This window comes from Thunnus thynnus, chromosome 6, assembly GCF_963924715.1.
Source record: "Thunnus thynnus chromosome 6, fThuThy2.1, whole genome shotgun sequence".
NCBI lineage: Eukaryota > Metazoa > Chordata > Actinopteri > Scombriformes > Scombridae > Thunnus > Thunnus thynnus.
The window spans coordinates 31,960,922-31,985,948 of NC_089522.1; the positions used below are offsets into that span (position 1 = coordinate 31,960,922).

General features: G+C 41.8%; 2 protein-coding genes across 6 annotated transcripts; one reads left to right on the forward strand and one right to left on the reverse strand.

Moving 5' to 3' along the window:
- Window positions 1–20: 20 nt before the first annotated feature.
- Window positions 21–15,485, reverse strand: comta (catechol-O-methyltransferase a). 4 transcript variants are annotated; one of them, XM_067593417.1, is made up of 7 exons: window positions 10,919–11,023; window positions 10,666–10,801; window positions 5,112–5,274; window positions 4,908–5,025; window positions 4,622–4,815; window positions 1,701–1,832; window positions 21–1,618 (listed from the first exon to the last, which is right to left on the reverse strand). In XM_067593417.1, the coding sequence occupies exons 3-7, from the start codon at window positions 5,271–5,273 to the stop codon at window positions 1,397–1,399; spliced, it is 828 nt and encodes a 275-aa protein (XP_067449518.1). In that variant the 5' UTR covers window position 5,274; window positions 10,666–10,801; window positions 10,919–11,023; the 3' UTR covers window positions 21–1,396. The 4 variants fall into 4 exon arrangements, with proteins under 4 accessions (XP_067449518.1, XP_067449516.1, XP_067449517.1 ...); XM_067593415.1 differs by lacking the exons at window positions 10,666–10,801; window positions 10,919–11,023 and adding an exon at window positions 15,396–15,485; XM_067593416.1 differs by lacking the exon at window positions 10,919–11,023 and having other exon boundaries at window positions 10,666–10,904.
- On the forward strand, window positions 9,999–24,894 carry cdk16 (cyclin dependent kinase 16). Of its 2 annotated transcripts, XM_067593412.1 has the most exons (17): window positions 9,999–10,154; window positions 10,929–11,114; window positions 14,458–14,613; window positions 15,399–15,517; window positions 15,682–15,810; window positions 15,930–15,986; window positions 16,846–16,960; window positions 17,053–17,147; window positions 17,338–17,400; window positions 17,694–17,817; window positions 18,786–18,906; window positions 19,158–19,255; window positions 19,381–19,486; window positions 19,919–19,961; window positions 20,205–20,295; window positions 20,400–20,474; window positions 21,370–24,894. In XM_067593412.1, exons 2-17 carry the CDS (start codon window positions 10,991–10,993, stop codon window positions 21,405–21,407), a joined length of 1,554 nt encoding a protein of 517 aa, XP_067449513.1. In that variant the 5' UTR covers window positions 9,999–10,154; window positions 10,929–10,990; the 3' UTR covers window positions 21,408–24,894. The 2 variants fall into 2 exon arrangements, with proteins under 2 accessions (XP_067449513.1, XP_067449514.1); XM_067593413.1 differs by lacking the exon at window positions 14,458–14,613.
- Window positions 24,895–25,027: the final 133 nt, after the last annotated feature.

The following is a 25,027-nucleotide window of genomic DNA, read 5'->3' on the forward strand; positions in this document are numbered from 1 at the left end:
ATATCCATGAAGAGACAGAATCAATTTTATACATTTATATCGTTCATAATTACCACATACACATGAACTGTGTGTGTCGTTACATCCTCTGCAGATGAACACTTAAAAGAATCTATTAAAATGTTTAATAATCTGAAACAAACGTATCATAAACAGACGTCTCCTGATCATTGAAGTGCTTTATACACAGTAATACCATTGATGACTCGAACATTTCATTCAAACACAGCTTCAGCAGCATCACACTGTCACATATCAGAACGATGATAACAGACTGATCTGTAAAACCCTGATTATGTTATGATGTAATTCTACAACATGTGTGAATGGTTATTTAGAAAACTAAAACATCTGTTTTTAGAGTTAAGAGAAAAACTGTGAGGCAACTGAACCATTCACACATATTTCAGAAACAACTATGATGATGACATCACACCAGTTGCTAGCAGCTAACATTACATCACATCATATTTATTTAGCAGGTTGTTTTGTCCAAAACAGATTGAAAATAGATACAGGAAGTTTGAGTGTTACTTAAATATTTTTCCAGACACCAGAGTGCAGGACACACTAACAGGATGTGCAGGTATCGAGAGGAAGTAAAACAATGAATACTTCATTATCCTCCTGAAATATCTGTCTGTGGGCTCCATTAAACTGATAACTTATTAAATCAAGAAGTGTTTTACTTTACTTATCATTATAATTGCGTTGGTGTTTGTATTATGTTTACAGTAACGCTACGTTTTATGTGTTTTAACATGACAGTAGCAGAAATGCTGAAGGGATTGGAGACAATAAAAGTATTTAAATCAAAATGCAAACAATTGTTAACACTAACAGGCGCTAAAGTCATCTAACTATCAACCAAACTGCAGCAGTCTCAGAGGAAACAGTATCCACAGGCTAATAAGCACCAAGTCTACTGTCTGACTCTGGTACATGAATGAATCTTTGGAAACCTCTGAGCCTCTAATAAAGTCTCTTCAGTGTTATTCAGCATATGAGCAGCAGTTCAGCATGTAAAGGAAGGGCAGACTCAGTATGAAACAAACCCACAAAAGTATCAGCAGAAGAATCATTTGTTCATTTCCTGTCAGCACTAATTTTACATAAGTTAATTCAAACTAAAGAGGAACAAGCTGTCATCAAAACCTGTAAGAAGATTCCTCACAGTGTGTTCAGAGCTGCAGGACAGGAGCTGAGAGGCTGTTGGTGATGCTGATGATCCACTTGTCTGTCTGAGGTATCTGTCTCTTGATGGTCACTACTGAGGGAAAACTGCACCCATGTTCTAATTTGTGACACATTTAGCACAAACATCTGCTACCTGATGTTGTTGACAGGATGTTTAATATCAGCTGTAAACAAGCTGAAACAGATTTAGTCTGTCTCTCTACCTGTCTGTCTGTGCGTCTGTCTCTCTAATTATCTGTCTGGCTCCCAGGTACTCAGACCTCTCCAGTCCATCCAGGACTCTGGTGTACTCCAGGTGAGCTTGGTAGAACCTGCTGTTGTACTTCAGGTTGGATCTGACGTACTTCAGGTAGTCTGGAGCTCCGGGACAGACCACGTTATCAGCTAGGACCACTGAGCCCTTAGCCAGCAGACCACAGTGCTGCGGGGGAGGAGGGTAGGGGTCAAAGGTCAGAGGTCATAACATACAGTGGGGTCAGAGGTCAGAGGTCAAAGGTTGTTACCTCCAGCAGTCTGATGTCAGGCAGGTAGCGGTCCTTCCAATGGTCAAGGAAAACCAAGTCAAATGTCTGGATTCCAAACATGTCGGCCATCTTGGGAATCAGGTCAGCTGACTCACCTTCCAACACACACACCTGACAGAGGTAAACAATAATCAATAAGCAGATCAATAGGTCACAGGACAGAGTTACAGATTTTGTTTTTCTTGTAATTATACAGACAGTAGATAGTACATAATAGACCCTCTATAGAGATAGTAAGTCGTTCTTATAAGCAGTCAGACTTGTGTGTTGGCACTGAGTTGTGTATGTTTTGGTGTGTTGACATCAGAGTTTTTGCTGGTCTTCGGGCCCCTCTGTGAGTCAATGTGTTGTCTTTCTTGCTCACGCTGGTGGACTTGTGGCAGCATCGTTTTTGCTGGTCCAGTTGCACAGTCGCTGGACACTGTATCACCGTGACTGAAGTGTGACTGTAACTCACACAGAATCCTGTGGTTTTCCCTCCTGGAATCTGACACTGATAAGTATCCAGAAGGGCTCGGTATAGGGCAACTGGATTTGTCTCCATTCTGAAGAAGGCCATCAGAAAGTGGGGCCGAATGATCAGAGTTCTGTTGTTGGGTGGATGGGTGGCTCAGACCGATTTTGGATTGAAAGGGGCTCAACAAGTATCTGAGACCCATGAGCTATGAAACGTTGACTGTGCCAAGAGTGTTATAGGACATCCACCAAGGTTTGCCTTCAACAGCAGGACCTTCAAGTACTTTTCCTCCCATTCAGCACATATTTAAACCTCTGCATGATCATAAAGTGCATGGATGCAGTCCTGGGACCATATGGCAGGTCAATTACCTAGACAACTGGCTGGTATGTGCTACCTCAGAAAAACAATAATGTAAGAATGTATCCCGGCTTTTCCAGCACTCGAGGACCTAGACTTGCACCTAAACCAGTGGCCCTCGCAGTCCACAGAGTTCCCAGGCATGTGGTTGGATGCCAAGACGGGAGGCTTTCCTTACCTCTTGGACAACAGGCCACTCTCAGGGATTACCTGTTGCTGTTCTCCTTTGGTGTCTCTGCTTCTAAGATTTGATTGCAGCCATAATGCCCCTGGATCTTCTGAACATGTGTCCATTGCAGCAATGCCTCCTGATCCTCAAACCCACAGAAGAATCTACAGACATGTGGCTCTCTATTAGTGGGAGCAGCCAGCCAAATTGGCAGGTTAGCACAGCAAAACAATGTCCTGAATTACCAGCTCTTATGCATTTCCTTCCATCATAAACTTGTGAGGACAGACAGAACACTGGTAGCAGTTTATACAGTATGAACAGGGAGGGGGGCTTAAGTCCTTTACACCTTTTTTTAGAATGGTTCAGATATGGGAGCGGTCCAGGTCATCCCCGGTCTGAGTCCCTAAAGACAATGAATGTGCCAGGAATCTCACAGTGGATGAGCTCTCCAGACGGGAACTCCTCCCTGGAAAATGGAGGGTGAATTCAGATGTGGTAAAGACGATCTTGGAGCTACTTCAGTACAGAAGTAGCTGATCCGTCTGTGTCCAGGTTTACTGTTGGCCTTGTACATAAATGCAATGGCATATCAGCGTCCAAAGGGCCTCCTGTTTACTTCCCATCCCTTCCTCCTCCTGCACCCACTTCTAGAGAGTCCAAGTTGAAGAGGTGAGCCTCATCTTTGGTGGCCCCCAATTCTCCAGCCCTCAGAACTCTTTTCCATCCTTTTCCTCAGAGGCTCAAGCTTCGGGCCTGGCACCAGAGACAGCTGAGTTACTTGCCATGGGGTTTCTCTAGTTAGCACTTTGTAGGGAGTTTGAGCTCCATCAAGTAGGGTGACAGATTCCTATCATTGAGGAGTGTTCGACACATGGTGCAATTTAAGACAGGTGGATCCCCTCTTCTGCACCGACCATGACATCCTCTAGTTCCTTCAGGAAATGCTACAGAAGGGCATGGTCCCTTCAGCATTAAGGAGAAAGGTGGCAGGTTGTTGCGACCTCATTACTCTGTTTCTCATTCCCTATCACAGAAGACCAGCTGTCCCACTGTGATATTTGAAGGAGGCTTTGCAGCATGAGCCATTTAAGCTCCTACAGTCTGCATCATTGTTGTTGTTTGTGTTGGCCAAGAGAGAGGGAGAACTCAATGCCCTCTCAGTGTATGAGGAATGCTGCTTCCTGCAGCGTGTGCTACGCCAGAACTCAGCATCCAACATCGGTCAACCAAGTGAGCTGCACCCTTTCCACCCTCCTCAGACCCCAATGGTGAGGAAGGAATCGCTGCTGTGTCCTGTCAGGATCTCGAAAGTTTACCTTTATCAGACACATGCACACAGGAGAACAGACCAACTGTCTGTTACCAACCTGACTGCGTTAGGCAACCAGTCACCAAGGATAGATTGTCTCATTGGATTGTCTCACAATCCAGCAGATATAAAAGGGGGAAGGCAGGACAGCTCTATCTGAGATTTGTTTGGGGCTTCTGGGTTGACCCTGTGACTTCACATGAACCTGGCAGCCCAACACTTGGCTCACCATAGCAGCACATGGCTTAACTTAGCGATCCTCCAGGGCCACAGGCCATACAAAATGGACTCTCGTTTGGAGTGATGTCCTGTGACAGCTAGCTTTGCACCTGAGCTGCTGAACTGAGTTGTCTTCCAGCTGTTTCATAGCTGGTCATAGTATCATCTGAGCTGTGGTAGTGTCTAACACCTGGGTCATAACTGGTACAGAGTGTATTTGCTGTATGTAAATATGATCTGAGTACAGGGGTGAGCACTGCTGCAGCTGTTCTCTGCACAGTCTGAGGAAACCAGCAACCTTCTTTATATCTGATTATGAAAAACAACTGAGAGTATGAATTGTATTGTCTTACTTAATTGTACCTTACAGTCTGACCTCTGACCTTGTCTTGCAGCCCTGCATGCTGGATGACCTGTCGTGCCACGCAAGCATACTCAGGGTTCATCTCCACGGTAATCAGCCTTGTTGCTGGTGGCAACAGCCTGCTGATACGGACAGCAGAGTAACCACAGTATGTTCCCAACTCCAGCACTGTGGATGGAGAGGTTTCCATGACAATGGAGTCCAAGATGGCTCCTGGGAGATGGACAGAGAGAAAAGTGATCAATGGCAATATTCAAATCCAAAACTCTGTGTGTGTGTGTGTGTGTGAGAGTGTGTGTGTGTACCTTTCTCGTCTCCTACGTTCATGGCCCACTCTGTGTGTATACAGAAGTGATCAATGGTTGTGATGACGCTGTCTGGATTTCCCCTGACTGCATTTAGACTGACAGCCTGAAGGAGGCGCTGAGGGGCAGACAGACAGACCATCAGACCGATAGAGAGACAAACAGTCAGTCAGACAGTTAAACAAACAGGTTCTCAGAGGTTACCTGGGGTCGTGATTTTCTGGTTAGGAGATCGAGTGTTGTCTCCAGCAGGACATCGTACCATAGCAGTGCCAGAGTGGCGTTAGTCTGAACCAACCAGGGAATCAACCGACGACACAAAATGTACAGACCAACCAGAACCACCGGCACTATTAGCAGCAACATGCTGAGACACAGAGACAGAGAGAGAGACATCATAAGTAGCAGCAGTATTATCAGTAATAGCTGCAGTATTATCAGTAGTAGCAGCAGTATTATCAGTAATAGCTGCAGTATTATCAGTAGTAGCAGCAGTATTAACAGTAGTATCAGTAACTCAGTAGTAGTAGTAGTATTATCAGTAATAGCTGCAGTATTATCAGTAGTAGCAGCAGTATTATCAGTAGTATCAGTAACTCAGTAGTAGTAGTAGTATTATCAGTAGTATCAGTAACTCAGTAGTAGTAGTAGTATTATCAGTAGCAGCAGTATTATCAGTAGTAGTAGTATTATCGGTAGTATCAGTAACTCAGTAGTAGCAGCAGTATTATCAGTAGTAGTAGTATTATCAGTAGTATCTGTAACTCAGTAGTAGCAGCAGTATTATCAGTAGTAGTAGTATTATCAGTAGTATCAGTAACTCAGTAGTAGCAGCAGTATTATCAGTAGTAGTAGTATTATCAGTAGTATCAGTAACTCAGTAGTAGCAGTAGTATTATCAGTAGTAGTAGTATTATCAGTAGTATCAGTAACTCAGTAGTAGCAGTAGTATTATCAGTAGTAGTAGTATTATCAGTAGTATCAGTAACTCGGCAGTAGCAGTAGTATTATCAGTAGTAGTAGTATTATCAGTAGTATCTGTAACTCAGTAGTAGCAGCAGTATTATCAGTAGTAGTAGTATTATCAGTAGTATCAGTAACTCAGTAGTAGCAGCAGTATTATCAGTAGTAGTAGTATTATCAGTAGTATCAGTAACTCGGAAAGTAGCAGTAGTATTATCAGTAGTAGTAGTATTATCAGTAGTATCTGTAACTCAGTAGTAGCAGCAGTATTATCAGTAGTAGTAGTATTATCAGTAGTATCAGTAACTCAGTAGTAGCAGTAGTATTATCAGTAGTAGTAGTATTATCAGTAGTATCAGTAACTCAGTAGTAGCAGTAGTATTATCAGTAGTAGTAGTATTATCAGTAGTATCAGTAACTCAGTACCAGCTGTTGTAGTGATGGTCTTAGTTTCCTCTGTAATTCCCCTTCTCTTCTTCTTCTTCTTCAATCCTCTCTCTGTTTTTTGTTCTTCCTCTCTCTCCTTAATGCTTCTCTGTCTGTGTCTCTTCTGTGTTTGTGTTTGTGTCTGTTGTGCTGCTCATCTCTGATTCAAGCTGAGAGAAGATGAAGTGCTGATCAGCGATTCCTTTTAATCCTGCTTCAGCCAATCAGCCTCTTAATCCTTTCACTGCAGTGTGTTTATTTGGATGTTGGAAATAAACATCTTCTTGACTTTATACTGAAGTTCTTTGAGAAATGTACAACGTAGCTTAATAAGTTGTTGTGATAGGCTATGCAGCACAACAAGCTAGTGAAGCCATAAATAGAACCACGTTCCTGCACACGCTCAGTGGCTTCTGCCTTACAAATAACTACTCTCCAGAGAATGAAAACATGATCGCTGTTATTAGTCTTTCTTTCAATTTGATGCTACTTTATACTTCCACTCCACTACATTTCAGAGGGAAATATTGTACTTTCTACTCCGCTACATTTATTTGACAGCTTTAGTTACTTTTCAGATGAAGATTTGACACAATGGATAATATAACAAGCTTTTAAAGTACGTCTTACAAAAAGCAGTGTGTAGTCGGGGTCACATTTCACATGTCTATGAGTTGTTAACAGCTCCACCAAATAGTGATTTTTCCCTCTAAACTTCTCACATGCTTTCATTTACATAAATGTTCAAATGATCCAATATTTCAGCAAAAATCAAAGATTAGAGAAAAAGTCCAAAAACTGAAAACAGATTTGTGTATCAGAACTTTGTTTTTTCTTCTTTCCTCTCCCATTAATCATCTCACCACCCCTCAGATTTATCTGCTGACCCTTTGGAGGGGCCCAACCCCTAGGTTGGGAACCACTGGACTAAACTAGCTAACTGTATATAAAGTAGTGTAAACTAGCTCCACCTCCAGCAGCTACAACAGTAACATGCTGCTCTAACACTGATGCTTCACTATTAATAATCTAATGATGTCATATATAATAATATATCAGTCAGAGGGACCAAACCACTACTTTTACTGCAATACTTTAACTACATCAAGCTCATAATACTTATGTACTTTTACTGCAATACTTTAACTACATCAAGCTCATAATACTTATATACTTTTACTGCAATACTTTAACTACATCAAGCTCATAATACTTATGTACTTTTACTGCAATACTTTAACTATAGTAGAGTATTCTTACATTGCTGTATTGGTACTTTTACCGCAGTAAAGGATCTGAATACTTTTTTCTTCTTTCAGGAAGTCAACAAAAAATTGAGAAAATCACCAGAATTATCCTTTAATAAACTGAACCAGGGTCAACTTTTATATTCAGGTCAGTAAACACTTATCCATTCCACTCCGACCTCACCTTCTCCTTCTTCTTCTTTGGTCCTCACCTGTGGATCATCTCCAGACTCCCATCACGCTCCCCCCCAGCTCTCCCCCCGACCCCCCCTGTTCATCCACCAGCCGACCTGCTCACCTCTACCTGCACCTCCTCTGCGTTAAAGCTCCTTTCAAACCTCAGACTGCTTTGGTTATAACAGTCAATCTGGTGGAGATTGACTGTTATTTATTTTCAGAAAGGCAAAGAAACTGAGTGTTATGCTTTATTAAACATTTAGACTGAAGTTAGGATGAGAGAGGATCCGGCTGTGTTTTCTATAATATCTGCAATGAAAAGAAACACCTGAATATAGATTTTCTATTGACAGCAAAGAACGCGCAGATGAATACCTGACTGTGAAATAACTAACGTCTGAATAATTAATGTGGAAATTTAAATACCACTTAAATACTTTTACTTTGAATACTGTTTGTCTGAATGAATGTGGCTTTAATTTTTCCTCTTTGACATTTTCCAAAACTCATTTTTATATAAATGACTGTTTAAAAACAAAAGAGGTTAAACTCTTCCAATATCGTCACCTTCCTAAAATAACAGCCCAAGTCGTTTTATCAGGTTTCTCAGAAAACAGATGAAATATTGTTTAAAAGGCAGGAAAGAGTTAACAGAAAGCCTTGTAATCACTTGTAACACAGATTCCCTTTGCTAAATGCTAGCTTCATGGACTTAGCTATTTTGCTGACTGAAAAGACTGAATAAAAAGACTAAATAACTACGCAATATGACGATTTAGTCACACTCTTGACATAAGCCGTTATACTACAGGGGTAGATTCACATGATCTGTTCAACTGAGGATGTAGACGATTTTACCAGATGTGTTCGGCATCATGAGGAGATGATTTAGGCAAAAAAAACCCATTTTTGTCAAAAAATGACCTGGGCCGTTATTTTAGGAAGGTGATGATATTTCACAAAAATGCAAAGATTAAAGAAAATTTCTGAAAAATTCAAATTTGTGCAGTAGAACTTTCTTTTTTTGTCTTACCGACTCAATCTATCGTCTCAAGACCTTGAGATTTATTTTATAACCCACATAAAGTAGTTTAAACTCACTCCACCTCAAGCAGCTGCAATAATAAAATGCTGCTGATGCATCAACTCATCAGTATTAATAATGTACTTTGTTACAAATATTTAATATATCAGTCACAGCCCGATTTTCTGCAAAACAAGAACTTTTACTTGAATAATTTAAGTAAATTTAGCTGGTAATACTTATGCACTTTTACTTAAGTAGGATTTCAAATGCAAGACTTTTTACATTTTTACATTGATGTATTGATACTTTTACTGAAGCAAAGGATCTGAGTACTTATTCCATCACTGTCAGAATCACATTTAAGTGAAAAATCATGACCAAAGGACAGTAGTGGAAGAAGTATTCAGATGCTTTACTCAAGTAAAAGTACCAATACAGCAATGTAAAAATACTCTACTATAGTTAAAGTATTGCAGTAAAAGTAGTGGTTTGGTCCCTCTGACTGATATATTATTATATATGACATCATTAGATTATTAATAGTGAAGCATCAGTGTTAGAGCAGCATGTTACTGTTGTAGCTGCTGGAGGTGGAGCTAGTTTACACTACTTTATATACAGTTAGCTAGTTTAGTCCAGAGGTTCCCAACCAAGGGGCCGGGGCCCCTCCAAAGGGTCAGCAGATAAATCTGAGGGGTGGTGAGATGATTAATGGGAGAGGAAAGAAGAAAAAACAAAGTTCTGATACACAAATCTGTTTTCAGTTTTTGGACTTTTTCTCTAATCTTTGATTTTTGCTGAAATATTGGATCATTTGAACATTTATGTAAATGAAAGCATGTGAGAAGTTTAGAGGGAAAAATCACTATTTGGTGGAGCTGTTAACAACTCATAGACATGTGAAATGTGACCCCGACTACACACTGCTTTCTGTAAGACGTCAAAAGCCAAAAAGGTTGGAAACCACTGGTTTCATCTTTAACAATGTGTTGTATTTTAAAAGCTTGTTATATTATCCATTGTGTCAAATCTTCATCTGAAAAGTAACTAAAGCTGTCAAATAAATGCAGTGGAGTAGAAAGTACAATATTTCCCTCTGAAATGTAGTGGAGTGGAAGTATAAAGTAGCATCACATGGAAATACTCAAGTAAAGTACAAGTACCTCAAAGGTGTACTTGAGTAAATGTGCTGCCGGGGGACCGGAGGGGGCGGGACGCGTGCCGGGGGCTACACACCGTGCTGTGACGTCACGCACGGTGCGGTGAGTGTCTCCGTCAGGACGCACCGGAGGAGCGGAGCAGCAACATGGCTGCAGATTACTGGGAGACAGAAAGATCCGAGAGACGGTCAGACTGAACCGAGCCACAGATAACCCGGGACAGACCGGGACGAACTGAACCCTCCCGGTGAGTAGCAGCTACACGCACCGCGGAGCTTCGTGTTTAACCTGAAGACCGTTTCATGTGGGGGAAAAATAACGGCGCCGTGTTACCGGAGCAGCAGGTCCAGAGATAAACCCGCTCCGCCTCCGCTTCTATTTATAACACAGATGACAGTTAGAGCAGGAAATAGACGGGTCCCGCTCCCTCCAGATGAATGCAGAACCGTTACAGAGGATATAACAGCTGCAGCACATAGACGTGATCAGATATATCAGAGAGAACCGGAGGAACGTAAACATTAGCCGCTAGCTGCTAGCCGCGAGCTAACAGGCTCAAACAGAAACACTCCTGTAAGATTTAATTATTTATGTTGAGTGAAGTCAGTGTTTCTGTCGCACTGTGACGTTATAAAACCCTGCAATGACGTAACACAGCTGTCAGGTAGATCACCTGTCAGTCAGCTGTTAGCATGTTAGCTGTTAGCTTTGAGGTCAGGGATGAAACCTAATATAAACAAACGCAGCGGTGTATTTACCTGGAATCACCTGGTCATCATGTCCTCTGTCAGGTAATTAGACGTCTTTAAATGATGCCTTATTTCCTCCGGGCTCAGTGATTGGACGGCAGCTTGTAACAGGTGTGGTGAGATGAACAGGTGGTCCGTCTGTAAGCTGACAGACAACCTCTCAGTCTGCACTGTTTGGTTTGTCTGAGGTTCATTGCTCCCTTAATTAAATAAACATGTTTCTAGTTTGGATACGACTGTAACCTTCACATCCTGTGCCTACCTGTGTCCAGGTGTGCAGTCTAAGCTGGCTGCCCCGCCCCCCTCAGCATCACGGCCCCCCCTGCCCCCCCTCATGGAGAGGATGAGGAAGATCAAACGGCAGCTGTCACTCACCCTGGGGAGGGGAGGGGCCGGGGGAGGAGACAGGACGATGAATGACACCATCAACCAAGATGTGACATCACACAGTGACTCAGGTAACAGACACGCTCCCTCAGGTGTTTCTTTCACCTGTGTTTATTAATCTACATCAAAAACTGGATTAGAGCTCCTCAGAGGACCTGAATCTGGTCTCAAGAGAGACCTGAGTTAGAATCATTACAGGTCTGGACCACAGTGTCCCATCAGGTGTGTCCTCGCACCTCGTTCACCTGCTTTTAAATATGGCAGAGCCTAAAATATGACACAGCAACATGAGATGGAAGCTGACAGGAAGTGATAGTAGCTGTTGATCTGTGGGGGATCATGTCAACAGCGTCACTCCGCTCATGTGTGACCTTTGTTAGTGAACACGGGTAAACCTGCGTTGCTGCATGACGGGTGGATAGTGCCAATTTAAGGATTACTGGGAGAAGGATAAGGAGCAGGTGACCCTTTGATCAGCTCCAGACTGTGTGGAGTTTTGAATGAGATTGATTGTGGTCTGCAGACGACAGATTGGTGGCAATGTTAAGGTGTGTTTACTAGCGGCGGTGTGACGGCGCCGTATATCACAAACTGCCATCTAAAAATACACCTACTTAGATCAGTCCCTCCAGGATTTCACAACGTATTTTTTGTGATTATTGCGGATAAAATGCTTGATTTTGCAGTGTCGTTTCTCAAAAATTGCCATACAGTTTTGCAGTAAAATTGTGAATTGGGAGAAATTGCAAGCAAAGGAAAATAAGGAGTTTTTTTTAAACTACTACCAATGAAGAGTCATATGTAATCACTTCCTCCACGCTGATGATGTAAGTTACAATGACACGAGATGACACAATCAGGGATGTTACACAATCATTACACAATTATTATGCATTAATTTATTTCACAATACTACGGATGGACAAAGTCACATGATCATGCTTTGCACAAGACACTTCAGCGAGGATTCTGCAACAGAGGGTTGAACTGCAGCAGCAGAGACAGTCTGAGACTGGAAGTGAATAATAAATAATTCATGCCAAGACGAACAAGATGGGACATTGCAGTTAGTTGATTTCTAATATTTAAATTATAGTATTTTTAATTATATTATTATTAATAGAAGATTAAGATGAACTTTATTGATCCCTTTGGGGACAATATTACTAATGTAGGTGTTTTTATCATCAACTGTCATCCATGCTTATTTTTTAAATTAATATTTAATAATCTATTTTAATAATTAATCTAATTTTACATGGGGCCTGAGAAAATTCTGTCTATTATTGTTTTTTGTTTTTTTTTAGAAATGAAGGTGTCATTAATCACTGAAATGCTATTAATTAGATCCCATAGTATAGTACAGGAGGTCTACAGGATCCTAATGTTAAGTTCGTCTTTTACACCTGGTATATTTACCTGCCATACCAGCGTTTACTCAACACAGGTGGGAGGAAGCAACAGGATGTTGGAGGGGATTACGTGCTGTTTTGGTGAGCGTTCATTAATAAACGGTCTAATGCTCCTTTTCCTGTTTTGCTGCCGTTGGTTTACGTTGCACTAAAAAGCCCAAATCTGACACGTTTATATTTAATTCCCTACCGACTCAAGGTTTCATGACTTGCCACTAAAGTAATATTTTTTAACTTTGTTATTACTTGATGTTTTACCCTCACGTGAGCATGTATAAGTTCGAGGTGTTGGATCCTTTAGCAGCGACGTTTCTTCAGATCTGTCTTCTTGACTCTACCAGAGTCCTGATTAGAGGCGTTTTGGTGAATACAACGCTTCAGTGTTGAGTCCTTCAGCCACTAACAGAACACTTCCCATCTCCTTTAGCTAACGTTGCTTCCTCAAACATAAATGAGGAGAGTTGCTCTTGTGACATCATGTGTAACTTTGCGTACCTGAACCTGTTACAGCACAGTGTTTGTTTAATTTTCCTCGCAGTACAACCGTTGTTCATATAAACATATTGTACCATAATGTCCCTTTTTTTAAGAGTGAGAACAGAAACACTAGCTGAGCTTTTGACGTGACGTTTTAAAGGTTAATAGTGAAATCAGTTCATCGTTGCGTCCCTAGCAGAAAAGTTGCGGTAATTTAGCAGAATTGCGTTATTACACTCGCAAAATTGCGATTTCCTGGAGGGACCGTTACGTACGTTTGAACTATGTACGTCGGTTTAAAACTGTGTAATACACTCGTCATCTCCGTGTACGTTGCCTGGTTACCGTCAGACATGGACAGCGTTTTTGTTGTAAGGCGGTTTAGGTTATTCTGTATATGTTTTATATATTATTTCACAACCTGAAAATAGTTTTATTAACTATCAAGTTGATCATTGATGCTGATACAGTTTGTTTCATGTGAGTAAAGTTTGCATTCATAAATATATTTGTTATGTTGCTTTGCAGTAGATGGATGTAACATGCGGAAACTGACAGTAAGTCAAACTTGTCTCACGTAAATGTCACGTCTTCTTCGTCTCCTTCTTTAATTGTGGCTCTATTATCCACTCGCCATGGTTACAGCAGGTTTACTGAAGCAGCTCTGAACCTCCAACCTGCTCAGACTGGTCTATGCTGGTCTTACTGGGCAGGTGGAGATGCAATATGCATGCAGCCTGACTCCTCCCTGTCACCTGATTGGTTGGTTCGATTCTATGATTTTGATTGGTTGTCTGATGGATCTGTCAATCAATCAATCAATCAATAAATTAATTAAACTAATTAATCTGTTGCCCTGACCTGCTCACACGTTTTCATTTTGTTCTCCTTTTTTTTCTCCTTCAACCTGTTTTTTTTCTCGTCTTTGTTTTCTAAATCAACCAATCATCATCCTCCATTGCTCCTGAACTCCGCCCCCTTCATCACTCCTTCATCCCTCCTTCATCACTCCTTCATCACTCCTTCATCTCTCCTTCATCTCTTCTTCATCTTCTTCATCTCTCCTTCATCTCCCCATCATCTCTTCATCTCTCCTTCATCACTCCTTCATCTCTCTTTCATCTCTTCATCACTCCTTCATCACTCCTTCATCTCTTCTTCATCTCTCCTTCATCTCTTCATCTCTCCTTCATCTCACTTTCATCTTTTCTTCATCTCTCCTTCGTCTCTTCTTCATCTTTTCATCTCTCCTCCATCTCTTCTTCATCTCTTCATCTTTTCATCTCTCCTTCATCTCACTTTCATCTCTTCTTCATCTCTCCTTCATCTCCTTCATCTCACTTTCATCTCTTCTTCATCTCTCCTTCGTCTCTTCTTCATCTCTTCATCTCTTCCTCATCTCTCTTTCATCTCACCTTCATCTCAACTTCATCTCACCTTCATCCCTCCTTCATCTCTGCTTCATCTCACCGTCATCTCAACTTCATCCCTCCGTCATCCCTCCATCACCCCCCACACCCCCCAGAGGTGGGCTCTATGCGTGCTTCATCAGGAGGAGTGAAGGTCAGAGGATCGTCTTCGTCAGTTCAGTCTCTCCTTCATTCGTACAGCAGCTCACTGAGGAGACCTCGAGGTCTGGGACGCAGCCTGAGCTCCTACCTGAACCACAGCACCAGACTGGGTACTAATACTGCAAATATATAACACAGTACTACAACCACAGCACCAGACTGGGTACTAATACTGCAAATATATAACACAGTACTACAACCACAGCACCAGACTGGGTACTAATACTGCAAATATATACCACAGTACTGCAACCACAGCAACAGACTGGGTACTAATACTGCAAATATATAACACAGTACTACAACCACAGCACCAGACTGGGTACTAATACTGCAAATATATACCACAGTACTGCAACCACAGCACCAGACTGGGTACTAATACTGCAAATATATAACACAGTACTACAACCACAGCACCAGACTGGGTACTAATACTGCAAATATATAACACAGTACTACAACCACAGCACCAGACTGGGTACTAATACTGCAAATATATACTACAGTACTACTACTACAACACTATATACTACAGTACTACAACCACAGCACCAGACAGGGTACTAATACTGCAAATATATACTACAGTACTACTACTACAACACTATATACTACAGTACTACAACCATAGCACCAGATTGGGTACTAATACTGCAGTTATGTAGTATTTGTACATGTAGTTTGTAGTAAACAAGTTCAAGTTTTTATATAAACACTTCAGAGACGTTTGTATCACAACTATGAATTTTGTCCTCATCAGCCACCGTAGCTCTAAATGAAGGAAGTAAAATATGAGACGAGCCAACAGCCAATCAGCAGGCTCGGCTCATGAAACATGTTTCACGTGTGTGTGTGTGTGTGTGTGTGTGTGTGTGTGTGTGTGTGTCACCAGAAATCGTCCATGAGGATGTGAAGATGAGTTCAGATGGAGAAAGTGATCCGGCTTCTTCATCAGATGACGTTCAGAGTCCAGTTAGAGTCCGACTGAGGAACAAGAAGATCTCTACTGAGGTACGCACACAAACACAAACACAAACACAAACACACACACACACACACACACACACATTTTTACATGCAGATAGAAAATGTGAATAAAAACAGGTGGAAGGAAACAGATAAATCCATGACGCCTCCCTCTCTCTCTCTCTCTCTCTCTCTCTCGTGTGTTTCAGGACATCAACAAACGTCTGTCGTTACCGGCTGACATTCGGCTTCCAGATGATTACCTGGAGAAGTTTAATCTGATTGGTCCAGCTCTGTTTGAGCAGCCAATCAGCAGGCGGCTGCGCAGAGTCTCTCTGGTACATCTACTATGCTTCTATTGTATCCTGTCATGCAGGTGTTTCACAGTTAGTGTTGTCTCAGTACAGGTATATTAACCCTCCGCTCTCTGTGTTCCTCTCTGTGTTTGTGTCTGAAGTCGGAGATCGGTTTTGGGAAACTGGAGACGTACATCAAACTGGACAAACTGGGAGAGGTGAGGACACACCTGCTTATATGTGTAGGTTTCAGACTGTGAATGTATTAAGAGGAACTGGATACTGCCCTCTAAGAAAGCTGGTTAGTGGCGCATGAAGCTTCCATGTTTCCATGTGTTCCTGTGTTTTTGGGCCCATGATGCTCAGTAGAGTCCTTCTCCAGCCGCGCCGACTGACTGTTGGCTCCTTGTTCACTTGAATGAGGATAACATAATTTAATCATAAGACTTTCCAAATATTATTGGACTGAATGGATCAATTAATAATAAAATGAATAATTTCGCTCAAACATTTATTCACCGTTTTACAGCCGCTCCTTTTCTAATGATCCTTCATCTTCTTCTTCTTTGGGTTGTTCCGGTTAGTGGTCGCCACAGCGTATCATCTGTTTCCATCTCTTCCTGTCCTATGCGTCTCCCTCTGTCGCGCCAACCTCCTGCACGTCTTTCTTCACCATATCCAATAAATCTCCTCTTTGGCCTTCTTCATTTCATTTCTTGCCTGGAAACTCCATCTTCAGCTGCCTTCTCCCAATATAACCAGCATCTCTCCAAACCAAACCATCCCAATCTCACCAACCTGGCTGTCCCTCTAATGTACTCGTTCCTAATCCTGTCCATCTTCGTCACTCCCAAGCATCTTGGGAGTGACTTGGATTAAACAGAGATATGTTCTGTTGAATTAAGGTTAATACAAAAAATGCAAACACATCAGACACTGCTGGTTCCAGCAAGGATTTAGAAGTTACAGTTGTGGTTCAGCCTGTAGTACTGACACATGTCATGAATCAGCTTGAATCTGACAGAGCGTCACATGTGCTGCAGGTCATCATATGTCTCTCTACCTGTCTATCTGTAGGGGACCTATGCTACAGTGTATAAGGGTCGCAGTAAACTGACTGAAAACCTCGTGGCTCTGAAGGAAATTCGTCTGGAACACGAAGAAGGAGCTCCGTGTACTGCGATCAGAGAAGGTACTGCAGTACTGAGGAGTGTATGAATATTATTGTAGGGGGGGGGGGTCTGTATTTTGTGTGGGTGTACTGATGTGTCTCTTCTCCCCCAGTGTCTCTGTTGAAGGATCTGAAACACGCCAACATCGTCACGCTTCATGACATTATCCACACGCAGAAATCCCTCACGTTGGTGTTTGAGTATCTGGTGAGACACACACGTCTTGTTTTTTGGTGTATTGAGCTTTTAATGAGGTTTGGTGTGTTTGTGAGATTCCTCGGATATCTTTCTGAAGATTGTTGTGTTGTGTTGTGTGCGCATACATTGAAAGCAGTCAAATTCCTTCTATACGTAAGCATACTTGGCTAATAAAGATGATTCCGATTGTTTGTTTCAGGACAAAGATCTGAAACAGTACCTGGACGACTGTGGAAACACCATCCATGTGCACAACGTCAAAGTGAGAAAACTTCACTCTCATGTACTGTCGGTACCGCTGATACTGCTGATATCAGATATTTGTATTGCTCTGCACTCTGTCCAGTCACAACATTTACACATGATGAGGGGGGAACACTGATACAGCCGGTCAGGTCTGACTCACTTTAATACAAAACTCACTTGGCAGGAAGTTCTGCCTGAGAAGACGATCTCAGGCGGAAGAAAGCACGTCAGGCTGTAACATTTCTGTGAGGAAGTTGGTTTCTTTCCAGTAGATTTTCTAGAGTGACTCTACTGGTTTTCTCTCCTCAGCTCTTTCTTTACCAGTTGCTGCGAGGTTTGTCCTATTGTCACCGCAGGAAGGTTCTTCACCGAGACCTGAAGCCCCAAAACCTGCTGATCAATGAGCGAGGAGAGCTCAAACTGGCAGACTTTGGTGAGTCCATGTGAACAGTAAAGGAAACTAAAGTGTCTCCATGCAGCAGAAATATGACCTCAACACCAATTCCATGTGTTCCCAGGTACCACACTGAAAATCTGCCAAGTTTAAATGTTCGGGGTTCAGTCTAAAACACTGATTCATCTGGGAAACGTTTGGATGAATTGCTGTTAGATTTTGTTCAGGTGTTATTGATTAGGATGAACCCTGATCCTCAAACTTAATGTAGAGACACCAACAGACCAGAAGTTCTTCCTGTGCAGCACTTCAGTTAATGTATAAGTCAAGATAGTGCTAGTCCATCTTCCTCTGCAACTAGTCTACCTACCTCTGTAACCAGTCCCTCTATCTCTCCAACTAGTCCCTCTACCTCTGCAACCAGTCCCTCTACCTCTGTAACTAGTTCTTCTACCTCTGTAACTAGTCCCTCTACCTCTGTAACTAGTCCCTCTACCTCTGTAACTAGTCCCTCTACCCCTGCAACTAGTCCCTCTACCTCTGCAAGTAGTCCCTCTACCCCTGCAACTAGTCCCTCTACCTCTGCAAGTAGTCCCTCTACCTGTGCAACTAGTCCCTCTACCTCTGTAACTAGTTCTTCTACCCCTGCAACTAGTCCCTCTACCTCTGCAAGTAGTCCCTCTACCTGTGCAACTAGTCCCTCTACCTCTGCAGGTAGTCCGACTACCTCTGCTTCTGCCTACCTTTGGGGTTCGGGATCCAGTAACCAGTCCTTCTACCTCTGCAACTAGTCTACCATTGCTATGCTGACGATACTCAGCTCTTCCTACCACTTTCTGATGACCCAGTTCTTGTTTAGGGGGGCTGCACTTCATTTGTAACTTCATTTAGCTCTTATTCCTGTGGATTTTTGATTTCTTTATTGTTAGTCACTGTGGACAGAGTTCTGCCGGAGTAAAAAAAATGTATCATAAAGATGTTACTGAGCTGTTGTGTGTGTGTTCCAGGTTTGGCCCGAGCGAAGTCGATCCCTACAAAAACGTACTCTAATGAGGTGGTGACACTGTGGTACCGACCGCCGGACATCCTGCTTGGCAGCACCGACTACTCTACACACATTGACATGTGGTCAGTACTGTAGTATACTGTAGTACTATTACCACAAAATTTAACATCAATTTGTTGCCTTGACAACAAACATTCCTCTACTGTGGTAAACATTAGCTATATCTCAGGTACTTTACAAACATCAGACCAACTGATGACAACTGTTTCTGACTCCACTATGAGGCTCTGATGACCTATCTGTCTATCTGTCTTACTGTCTGTCTCTCTGTCTGTCTGTCTGTCTGTCTGTCTGTCTGTCTGTCTCTCTGTAGGGGTGTTGGTTGTATCTTCTATGAGATGGCAACAGGTCGACCTCTTTTTCCTGGTTCCACGGTGGAGGAGGAACTTCACTTCATCTTCAAATTGCTGGGTGAGAACTAATCAGCTTCTGTTTCATCTCCGGTGCCTCTTATTTTTATTTTTTATTGATACCAAACTGTGTATTTAATGTATATTATGTATATGTGGTGTATAAATTATGTCTGTTGTGTGCAGGTACTCCCACGGAGCAGAGCTGGCCTGGGATCAATTCTAACGAGGAGTTTGTGACGTACAACTATCCTCAGTACAGAGCAGAGAGACTGAGTAACCACACGCCCAGGTACACAACTACACACTACACACACATATGTATACAACTGCACACACCTGTACACAACTATACACATCCATTTCTGAAAGTAACAGAAATGGCTGTACAGTATATGGCTCTTTTATCCAAAGCGCTTTACAATGTCTCTGCTGCTCATTCACACACTGATGGCGGTAAGCTACCACGCAAGGTCCTGGTACAACCATCAGCAGCAATTTTGGGCATCACTATTTTGTCCAAGAACACTTCGACATGTGGGCAGGAGGAGTCGGGAATTGAACCACCCACCTTCTGATTAGTGGACAACCTCCTCCTGAGCCACAGCTGCCCATTTATTTTAACTGTTAAAGTCTTCTAGAAAAGTTTTCCTTCACATTGTTAATGCTGCTGTATGTAAGTGCATGGAGACATAATGTGTGTGTGTGTGTTTGCGTTGTTCAGGCTCAGCAGTGAAGGAGTGGAGCTGTTGTCAAAGTTCCTGCAGGTCAGTAAACGTCTCATAGGATCTAAAAATATAAACATATGAAATCAACTGGAATAATGTTCCAGACTCATGATCAGTGTTTTAAGCCAGTACAGTCAGATAATGATGTTCTTGTGGAGAAGTCCGATATAAGACGATCAGAACAACGTGTCGTCATTATCTTGATGTTTAAAACAATGAATATTGTTATTTTTATCACGAGGAAACAAATCAGTTCCTCACTTTCATTTGTATTTTCTGTAGTTTGAAGGGAAGAAAAGGATTTCAGCAGACGAGTCGATGAATCATCGTTACTTCAGTAACCTTGGAAACAGAGTGCTGACACTTCCTGACAGTAAGTCCAAACTGACCTTTGACCCCTGTGATCCTGCGTTGTCCTGTGATGTCATGGTGCACTGTGACATCACAAACTCACCCACGCTCTGACTCTCCTTTCAGCGATGTCCATCTTCAGTCTGCCGGAGATTCAACTAGAAAAAGAAGCTATCAGACCAACAGTCGCACCTGATCCAGGTAACACACACACACACACACACACACACACACACACACACACACACCAACTGGTTATAGCTGGGACTACTGGAAGCACTGGGTGTATACTGTGTATATATATATATATGTATATGTGTGTGTGTGTATATATAGTGTTGGTGTAAAGAGTGTTGGAATAAGTATTGAATGAGGAATTATAGTGTTTTATGTTTATATGAACATGTTAGTACACAGACTGTATGTTAAACTGTAATATAAACGGTTCATAGGTTCAGTAAACGTTGTTGTGTCACAGAGGTCGTTTCTGAAATCACACGTCTGATTTAACTGATGAAGAGTGAGATGAGGAAACAAACTGTTCTTGTGTCTGGTTGTTTTGGTGTTGAGTGCTCTGTAGCGCCTCCCAGAGGGGAGACGATGGAGCAGGTTGTGTTCAGGGTGTGAGGGGTCATCAGTGAGGGCAGGTCAGCACAGATGATCAGTTCTTCTTGACTGTCTGCTGTAGTTTGTGTTCCTGTCAGATGTGCAGACAACAGCTGGATGATCACAGTGAGGAACTAGATCAGCAGGTTGAACATCCTCCGCTGGTGGGAGATGGTAGATCCTGATGGTTTCCACAGCAGATGTAGTGTTGAGCGTAGTTAGAGGGGACCTGAAGTCCACTGTCTGTGTCTGCAGTCTGTCTCCAGCAGCAGATCGTTGTGACATCAGACCTGAACCTGCACCAGTCTCTTATAGGTCTTCCTAGAGCTCAGAGATCTTTACAAGATCTGAGTGAAGATGACTGTCAGACAGGAGGGGGAGTCACCGTCTGGTCCTGGTGCTCCTGATCTTCACAGGACACTCAGTCAGTCAGTCAGTCAGTCAGTCAGTGGATGAAACTTTAACTGATGTTTTTTTTTTTTCTGTCCAGCGAACAGTCCGACCAGGAGGCGGAGTCTGCTCTTCTGACATCATCAGGGAGGCGGAGCCCGCTGAAGACGGGATGAACAAAGGGAAGATGAACAGAAAGGAAACGATGACGAATGTTTGTTTTTGTGGAAGAGAAACTGAAACGATTTATCGAGAGAAGAAGACGACACACACACAGACACACACACACACAAACACACAAACACGTCCTGCTAAACTTTTGGATGCAATAATGAATCACAGCAGCCATCTGACCAATCAGAGAACAGCATGTTGTTACTACCGGCAACCGGCAGGTGGTTTGGTTTTCAGCGTTCAGAACTTTACGTCAGCGAATGAATGAGTGAACGAATGAAGGGATGAGTGGCAGCTTCAGACGTTGGGAGTGATTTCTGTCTTCCATTTTCACTGCTCAGATTAAAACTCGTGTTTTTAAAAAAAAAAGACTCCTCGAAGGATCCTGGGGAAAAAACCTGGATTTCTGTCATGCAGCTTCGTTGTCATGGAAACGTCCCCCGGAAACGCCACATCAGGAGACAGATGTTGTGATGAGTACGGAAACAAACTGAAGGCGGAACGTTCTTCGGTTCTGATCTGTCGGAGCTGCTGTTCGTGTGTCTCTGATCGCGTTTCATTTACAGCACAGTGTTATTTATTGTAAAAGGAGCCATGTTTGTTTATTCTAAACCAGAGTGAAACTGGTTTCTGCTGTTCTGCATGTGTGTGTTGTTCAGTCAGACTGTAATACTGTTATTGTACACAGTATTAGTAGTAAATGTACACAATAATACTGTAAATATACACTCTTTGTCCAGATTATTAGGTACAGCTAGCATCTGAAGTTTTAGTTATATAAGTTAGTCGTATAATAAAAACAATAAGGGACTGTTGTATTAGTTAGATGTAGCTAATAAACTGGACACTGAGTGTAAACACAGTAATATATGCAGTCGTACTGTAAATCTGCACTAAAACAGCTGCTGTTTTTAAGGATTTATTTATGTTGAAAACTGGATCGCAGTTTTCTCACTGAGACCAGGAGAGGACGGTGTGATGTCACCAGAGCGCCGCAGTGACATCACCGCCCCCTCCTCCTCCCTGAACCACATGACATGTCAGAGGACAGCGGTGGACTCTGATTGGCCGGTTTTGGTTTAAACACCTCTGAGCAGGTTGGGGTTTTTTTTGTTTGTTTTTGTTTGTTTTTTCCATGGATGTATAAGAGCTGGATGGGGCGCTGCTCAGCCTTGCAGACAATTTTTCCCAGTGGCCACTCGCGGTATTGCAGCGAAAAATCCCCCTGTGGCCCCAAAAGGATTTTCCCCCATAGACCACCATTGTAAAAGAGACGCCTGTAAAACTGTTGACAGGACACCTCAAACTACAAACGTCAATTATAACTCTTTCTATTATGAAATTTTGATCCATAGAGGTTTTATGTTTGTAAAACTTTCCTTGAGCCGAGAAAAGCGATTTTAAAATCCGTGACGTCATCACAATGTAACGTCTATGGGCCGAGCGGGAACTCGGGGGCGGGGCCAGCGGGGGAAACACTACTGCGCATATTCAATGGGCCGCACAACGTGGAAGCAAACCTGGAAGCTAGAAACTTTATATGGCGAACATGGACGTATAATAAAATGTATAAGATGTATAATACATCCATGCAGGAGAGCAATTCCTACAGGACTGAATGGGCGCAATTTTTCGTCAAGTATCCAGCTCTTATAATACATCCATGGTTTTTTCTCTGCACACGAAGCTTCAGTTTCACATCCGCATGTCTCACTGCAAACACTAGAGAAGAAACTTCTTTTTTTTCTCTCTGCGCAGAAAACAAAATGTCTGACTGTTTTTATGAGGGTTTGAAATGAAATTAAGAGCGACTGAATCCACACACTGACAGGATTTTAAGTCTTTTAGGTGGAATAAACTTGTTGACAGACGTTTTGTGTGGAAACAAACCTGCTCAGAGTGGAGGTGTTGGTGGGCGGAGTCACTGTTTCGAGTCGATCGTCTTCAGGTTGGATTTTTTTTGTGTTTAGGGTTTTTTAGGAGGTTTTTTTTCAGGTTTTAGGAGCATTATATATATATATATAATATTTTTTATGTTTTTGTGTTGTTTCTGATGTGAATTTCTTTTTAGCTGTGAAGAAGTATTAGCAATAGAAGAAATATTGATCAGAAGACAATAACGATTGATCAGTGTTATATAACGACTCAGAGGGAAGCTGAGTCGTTAATCTGCTGTAAAAAAAAAAAAAAAAAAAGTCACGTATGTACATGTTTGTATGTGAGCGGTGCTTTGCTGGTTCGGCCAATAGAAACACAGCTGCGTTTTGAAGAAGGTTTCAAGTTAATGTGAAAACATTGTGGCTCCTTCATGTTTTATTGATTATGATCAGCAGCTGAACTCTTTAATGTCAAACTGAAAACATCTTTTTCAGTAGAAACCATCAGAAACATGTCGTCACTTATGTTGTGATTTATGATTTAAGTTTATATCAAGGTGTAGAGATTTTTTTTTTACTTTGACATTAAACAGTTTAATAACGATCTTTTGGAAACTTGAAAAAGACGATGATGTGAATCAGAGTCAGGAAGTAGTAGACGGTCCAGAGTGTTACAGGAAGTGATGTAACAAGGAGGGGGGGGGTCGGAGGTCAGAGTGAAAGTGTTAAAAGTGTTGACGAATGACTGTTGAATGTAACCACAAACAATTGCAGTAGTTTGAACTGAGTTTACAGTAATAATGTGTACAGTTATTCATCTGCAGCGTCGTGTCGTCGCTCAGCTGCAGAGAAAACAGCATTTTTACAACGAGCTTCACCGACTCGTTAACTCAAATATAAACCTGCTTTACGAGCAAAATGAGCCGATAACAAACACCGACATGCTTTAAATCTGAAACATGAAGTTAAAGTATTAAAACAACACAGAAATATAACAAGAACTTATTATTATTCCATCATGAAAAGTTGATTCTTATGAGTGTTGAGTCTGATTTGAGATGTTTGGATGTTGGTGTCAATAACATTTTATATTTAACTTTATCCAAACTTCTCAGAAGCATCAGTGTTGAATGTTGAAGAAGATATAAAAATAAATGAAATATCAAATCTCTCTGACATGAATCATCTGCGGTCGATCAGTTATTGATCAGATATTTAAATAAACTTTAAGGACTTTTGGCTGAAGTTGGTCTTGTTTTCAGTCGGTGTGGATTCAGATGCTGTTTTCTCTGCTTTTGTAAATGAACTAAACATATTTTATTTCGGTCGACACCAAAGTTATCTGCAATATACTGCACTGCATGATGGGATTCTTCCAAGATAACTTCTCTCTTCTGTGCTGTTTATTCTTTGAATCTTCTTCCTTAATCTGCCAAGAACGCACTGCGACGTATCTCATGCTATAACTGAGTCTATACTTGAAATATAAGTATAACCTGTTATTGTGTTCATTATTGTACTCTGGATATATTTACAGTATATAAATATACAATAAAGTTCTTTATTTATTATCAGCTGGTTGTTATTTTTTATTTTTATTTTTTTGCTGTGACGGATCACATGAGGATGTTTTTCATTAGGACAGTTTGAGTTCTGTGATTCTGTTTGGTATCAGGATCAATCAGAGAGTCTGCTGCTGTTTATAAA